Source organism: Mus musculus, chromosome 10, assembly GCF_000001635.26.
Source record: "Mus musculus strain C57BL/6J chromosome 10, GRCm38.p6 C57BL/6J".
In the NCBI taxonomy this organism is placed as follows: Eukaryota; Metazoa; Chordata; class Mammalia; order Rodentia; family Muridae; genus Mus; species Mus musculus.
The window spans coordinates 30,195,382-30,202,009 of NC_000076.6; the positions used below are offsets into that span (position 1 = coordinate 30,195,382).

Consider the following 6,628-nt stretch of genomic DNA (forward strand, 5'->3'; position numbering starts at 1 on the left):
GAAGGCTGGCATTGATGTCTCATACCTGTCTTTATCTGCTGAGTCATTTCAGCTACCATGGAAATTTACTTTTAAAGAAAAACTGTAATATATGCTATTAGACTGTGGTTGTTCCTTGTTTTGTTTTGTTTTGTTTTGTTTTTCGAGACAGGGTTTCTCTGTATAGCCCTGGCTGTCCTGGGAATCACTTTGTATACCAGGCTGGCCTCGAACTCAGAAATTCACCTGCCCTCTGCCTCCCAAATGCTGTGATTAAAGGCGTGTGCCACCACGCCTGACTGTCCCTTATTTTTAATTTTTAAACTATTTATCTGTAGATTACATCTTAAGTCCTTCAAAATTACTGCAATCTTTCTCCCATATAATTTGTATTTCCTAAATCTCTGAGTACTCTGATCTCTGGTCTTTTAACCACCAGATCTGACATAAATAAACTTGCTTATAAGCTCCCTGGTGAATGTCATTTTGTAATAGGAGCCCCAGCATAGACAAAAGCCACTGTGCAATGTGTGCAAATCTACATAATCCTGTCAGAAAAATTAAAATAACAAAAAACTCTATTTACTAGAATGTGAATAAAATTACTTCCATATACTGTTGGTAAAAATGTAGTACAATCACTCTATCTTGCTTTAGCTATGTAGTTTTTATTTCTTTATTTTTTTAAAGTTAAACATAGATTTGCCATTTGACCTATCAAGCAAACTTCTAGGCATTTTTCCTAGAAAAAAAAGTGAAAACTTACACAGATTTTAAAAAACTGTTTACAATCATTCATAGAAATTTTATTTATAGCAATCCCCAAATTTGACAAATCAAAATGCTCTTCAATAGGCAAACCAACTATACAAAATATGGTGTATCCACACTCAGCAGTGAAGAGATGCAATGACTGGGACAGATCACAAGAGTATTACACTGAGTGAAAAACATCTCCAATGCTTATTTCTGACATGCTTCCATTCTCAAAACTATAGAGCTGGAGAAAAGTTGGTTAGGGTAGTAGACTAGCAGAGGACATGGTAGCTGGATGAGTATAAATCAACAAGACCTCTGTGGTACTGAGGTAGTTCTATAATTGCATAATCAGTACACATGATAAAATAGCATGGAGCTACACATATACTGTTTCAATTACCAAAGTCTTGCTTTTGATATATTACACTATATATTCTATATAAGCATTGAGGAAACTGGGTGTTTAATGTAGAATGTATGTTTATATTAGCTTTGTAATTTCATATACTATCTGAATTATCTCAGAACAAAAGTGAAAACTAAATATTATATAGTAAGCTTCCAAAAGATTGACATGGGAAAATGCCTTATCTACTAAATCTCATGACTGAAGAAAGTATATCAGTTTGATTTACATCTTCTTGTTTGTGGTTTATAGATGGAAACAAGTTTGTAAAAACTTTAGCTGATGCTTACAATCTTCTAATTGAGAAATTTTACTATTACTACTAGTGTAACAAAAAAATAGTGTTTTGTGAATTCATCCAAAATTAACATCTTTAAAATGTACCCAGATTTTACTGTATGTTGCTTTCTTAGAAGTTAAATTCACAGCATAATTCTGGCTAAATTCAAAGACATAAGCTTTAGTCAAAGGAGTACACATCTCTTCAAGCTATTCAATACAGCATGATTTCATTTTTGACACACTAAGGAACAACACAGTAACACAAAAGAAACTCAGAAGCCATTAATGAATAAAGCATAATTCCTCAATGTTTTAATAAACCACAATATAAACTGATACATAAAAGTGTTTTAAATTAACATATCATATAATGCTTAAGCACATGCTGACACCTAACCTCTGCTCTTCTTCAGAATTACCTGTAAGGGAGGAAATGAAGATATATATTATAGCTATGAAAAACAAGTCAGAATCACTGATCTGCAAGGTAAATGTTCTACATTTCTCTAGCACAGTCTACCTCTCTCAATAAATGGAAACATCTCTAGATTACCCAAACTGGTTTTATACTCACTTTCATTCACAAACTTTGCCAATTATAATCCGAAGTATCAAACTGGTTGATTTCAAAACAGGTTTTGGGTATCATGTCATGTCATCCCCCCGTCCCCCCCCAACAAATTAATGATCTAAAGTATTAAAAAAAAACAGTTCTCAAACTCAAAACAACTATAAAGTAGTATCAAACAGTATAAATCCATCACAATATAAAACATCTCACAATTAAACTTGAATTTTAACAGCTGGTCATCTTACATTGAATAACTTGCTTCATATACAATTTTCAAAACATAAAATGTTACGGAAATAAAACAAAGAGAAATATTAAATTGTAAAAATTCTGGAAGGATGAGGCCCTAAGTTAGCTTCAAAACTATACAAATAAAAATAAAAATGTAAAAGAAACTGGCTATTACAGTTTAAAAAGAAAAATAGACCTCAGGTTCCGTGGGTTGGGTCTGCTAAGGCTGATGACCTGTGTCTCATCCCACATTGTGGAGAAGACCAACTGCCAAAAGTTGCCCTGACCTCTACAGGTATGCCTTGACAAGTGCACACACACACAAACACACGCACACATGCATGCAGGCAAATAATAATGGTAATAAAAAATTTTGAAAATGCTAAGTATGTTATATATTTAGAAAAAAAACCAGGGGTGTAAATTGAAAACACTTTCATATACTCTTCATGCTCTTAATCATTGCATTGCTTTCAGAAAAGTCCTTAATTGGAATATAATAGTTGTCGTGTTTCTCACTGAAGAGTATTCAGAAGTCTCATAAAAATTGCCAGGGCATGTCCAATGCCTTGGCTTCCCCAAGTAAGGCAGGGCCAGCAAAGAGATAGTACTATGGGTACTATATAAGAAAGTATCACGTGCTTAAACAAGTTTACAAAATGCTAAGTATGCTGTGTATTTTAACAAAGTTCAACAGCCTTCCTTGCTGGCACATCTCACAGTCTATCCTAACTCTTCTAGCACTATGCTAGCCTACAGGTATTTTGAAATAAAAAGTATTTGAATCAGACAAAGATGATGGCCATAACAGTATTTTTAAAGTTAACTCTTGTTACTAAGAAAATTTATATTTTACCTTTCCTGCAGCCAGTACATGATCCTTTTTGATAACTCTAGATTTACTTTCACAAGCATTTGTCCTGGACTCTTCTGCCAATCGCTGAATAAAAAGTAGGCAATTCAAATGGATCTTTAAAAGCAAAGCACAAGTAGGGTTATATAATATAAAAACCTTGTTAACATAAATTTATTACTCACAACTTTCTAACCCACAGCTTCTTCCAGGTTTGTGAGGGCACTATTCGCAGGTATCGCGCACATGTTTTCTTTATTTATATCAGTTACCAAGTATTCCAAACAAGGATGACTCAGAAGCTTCAGGGCTTTGTGCTTAAATAAAGAAGACAACGGCTTCTGATCCCAGTTCCCAGACGAATGAACAATCATCCCATAAGGCTGCACACTACACTGGGAGATCACATCAGAATTTGAAACACTGGGAAGAATATTAACGCCTCAACAACTAACTGGTATGGTAGTCATGCAGAAAAACGTGCTGCTTTAAATAGTACAAACTTTATGAATGGCATGGAGTGCTTTATCAGGTATAATTATGAAGTTAATGGAGAGCAGAACACTGTAAGCAAAGAAATGTCAATGAGCAACAGCCTAAACAGGAGCTGTTTAACAAGAGTGACAGAACAGGAAACCAGCACCTGGGAACAACAACTGGCCGAACAACTGGACCTTCCCTATGCTACCACTACAAAGTGTTGGGCTTCAACTCTGCTTGACACCTAGAGCACTCCACCGGAGTCCATACAGCCACGGGTCACTTCAGGACAGAAAATGGAAACTAAGCTACTTGAGAAAGGCCTGACAATCCCTTGAATCAGCTAGTGAGCTCCTGGATATTCCTCATCAGGTGGGTTTTGTTCTCTGTTAGACTCCAGGGAAAACAGAAGAAACTATCAAAAGTGTATTCCACGGAAATCCCAGCTCACTTACGCTATCTCAACCACTAAGGAGTCAGGGATGTGGAAAAAAACAGCAATGGAGAGAGAGAGAGAGAGAGAGAGAGAGAGAGAGAGAGAGAGAGAGAGAGAGAGAGAGAGAGAGAATGTAGATAATTTTGTAGTAGTCAAGAAAACCAGTATCTGGAGATGGCTCAGTGGTTAAGAGCTCTGCATCCCTTGTCAGGCACTTGGGAGGCAAAGGCAGGGATGAAGGTTGGGGGCCGGGGTGTCTCTGTGAGTTCCAGCCTAGTCTACAAACTGAATTCCAGGACTTCCCCGGGCAGGTACAGAGAAACTCTGCCTTGAAAATCAACATACTGAGAGTGTTAGTGGTGGTGGCAGAGGTAGGCCGATCTTTGAGTTCGAAGCCAGCCTTGTCTACACATCAAGTTCCAGGGTAACCAGGGCTACACAGACAAACCCTGTCTTGAAAAAAAAACAAAACGAAACCAAAGTAAAACAAAACAACACCCCCCCCCCCAAAAAAAAGGGCAGAAAACAAACTGATTTTACTTTCAGGCTGTAACATTGTTATTTATTTTTGGGCCAATTAATTAGTGGAAAGCACTATATTTCAGGTAAACACGAGTCTGAAAAACGAGTCTTGAAAGTTTTAAAGACTTGACGCCACATCTACACGATCACTTTAGTAGGGGACCTAGTGCAGCGGCCATAGAGAAATGGGTTCGGTAAGAACATACAGGAGCTGGGGAGGCAGGCAGGGGCCCAAATCTGTTTCTAGCCGGTTTACCTTCCATACCCGGATCAATTAAACTAATCCCAGAGCCAGGCAGTCTCCTTAACGGCTGGCCCTGGAAGCAATAAGGGGGGGTGCGGGGCCTTCCCGCGGGAGTTTTGAACGGGCTCCGCGTCCTCCTTCCGCGGTCCCCCGGGGCAGGGCGCTCCGCGGCCGGTCGTGGCCGGCGGGCCTGAAGGCGGAGAGAGCAGGACTTACCAGGAGGTCGCAGCACCTCCCCAGACCTAGGTGAGGCTTCTTCTGCTTTAAGGTGCGCTTGAGGAAGGCGCGGGGCGCCTTGCGCTTTACCCGCCTAGTGACTGTGGTGGAGGGCGCCATCCTCGCGGCCCGTCGCACGTCAGGGCCGCTCACCACAGACTGACACGCCACTTGCCTCCCCACACCGCCGAGTGGTCGATTTGAATTGGCCGCCGGACGGCGCACGGCTGTGACGTCACTGAAAACCACACCCACCGCAGCACCGGAAGCGCAGGCTGGAGGATGGACTCCTCAGGAAAAGGGTGTGTCCTGCGAACCCACTGCTTCAAGGTCTCTAAGGCTTGCTTTGCTGTTTTTGTCTGTAGTTTTCTATGGTGCTGTAGTTCGACTCTTGGTTCCATACAAAGGATGAGAAATTGTGAAAATAGTCAATAAGCCCAGTAAAACCCTTCTGTGCTCACCAAGCTATCCATATAGCAACTGGATTCTAATGAATAAGAAAGTAAATGAAAGAAGTTTGTGTTTTATTAGGAACTTAGGCCCGATTTTTTGATATTACCAATAAGCAATGTATATTTTTATATTATTGCATTTGGCTTTGCATGAGATTCTTTTTTTCTTACACCAGATTTTCCTCACAAATGCTCTCCCTTCATTGTTCCCTCCCTTAATTTCCCTATAGCTTTCAAATATACTTTCTTTTTCTTTTATTGAAAATAGATTTCTTTTTCATAAGCTGTATTCTGATTGCAATTTCCCCTCTCCTACCAGCTCCAAAATGCTCCGAATTTCTGTTCCTATTCACATCAATACCCTTTCAGTCTCTCCTCAGAAAACAAAACGGGATCTAACAAATAGTAATAAAATAAAATAACAAAGCAAAAACAATCACAAGAGGGAAAAAAAACAGAAGAAAAAGAGCCAAGGAAAAACCACAAGAAAGCATTTAGAGGCAGAAGCACACATTTGAGCACCTAAGCATTCAATAAAAATCACAAAAGCAGAAGCAATATTATATATTCTTTTTTGCCATATAATCTTATATTTATTTTCATTCATATAGTAATGAGGCTACTGCAAGCCAATTCAGATATTGTCTTTAAAATACTGTGGTGTCAAAAAAAATAAGCCTACAAAATGCAATGTCTGTTCTTGTGTGTACACTGCATCCCCAGCTAAATACCTGTGTGCCAATTAAATGGTATTAAGAGATATGGAAGAAATTGATCCTATTAAAAGATTTTATCAAGAAGTTTATAATTCTTCAAAGTTTCAGAGGCTCATCAGACAGGAAAGACATAAATGTTGCTGGCGCTTGCATTTAAATCTCCAGGTCAAAACCACAGTCATTTTCCCCATGAACACATCATTTTAGGTCTTTCTTGACTTCTTCTGTCAGATTCCTAGGACATTCATTCTATCAAAAATGTTCTCTTTTTTTTTTTTTTTGCCTTTTTTTATTAGATATTTTCTTTATTTACATTTCAAATGCTATCCCTAAAGTTCCCTATACCTTCCCTCTGCCCTGCTTCCCTACTCACCCATTTCCACTTCTTGGCCCTGGCATTCCCCTGTACTGGGGCATATAAAGTTTGCAAGACCAAGGGGCCTCTCTTTCCAGTGATGGCCAACTAGGCCATCTTCTGCTA

The 6,628-nt window shown here is 38.8% G+C and overlaps 1 protein-coding gene across 2 annotated transcripts; it reads right to left on the reverse strand.

The window, feature by feature from the left end:
* Positions 1-627: 627 nt before the first annotated feature.
* On the reverse strand, positions 628-5,222 carry Cenpw (centromere protein W). Of its 2 annotated transcripts, NM_001109747.1 has the most exons (3): positions 4,980-5,159; positions 3,085-3,198; positions 628-1,845 (listed from the first exon to the last, which is right to left on the reverse strand). In NM_001109747.1, the coding sequence occupies exons 1-3, from the start codon at positions 5,097-5,099 to the stop codon at positions 1,819-1,821; spliced, it is 261 nt and encodes an 86-aa protein (NP_001103217.1). In that variant the 5' UTR covers positions 5,100-5,159; the 3' UTR covers positions 628-1,818. The 2 variants fall into 2 exon arrangements, with proteins under 2 accessions (NP_001103217.1, XP_006512877.1); XM_006512814.4 differs by lacking the exon at positions 628-1,845 and having other exon boundaries at positions 3,081-3,158; positions 4,980-5,222.
* Between the last annotated feature and the right edge of the window lie 1,406 nt (positions 5,223-6,628).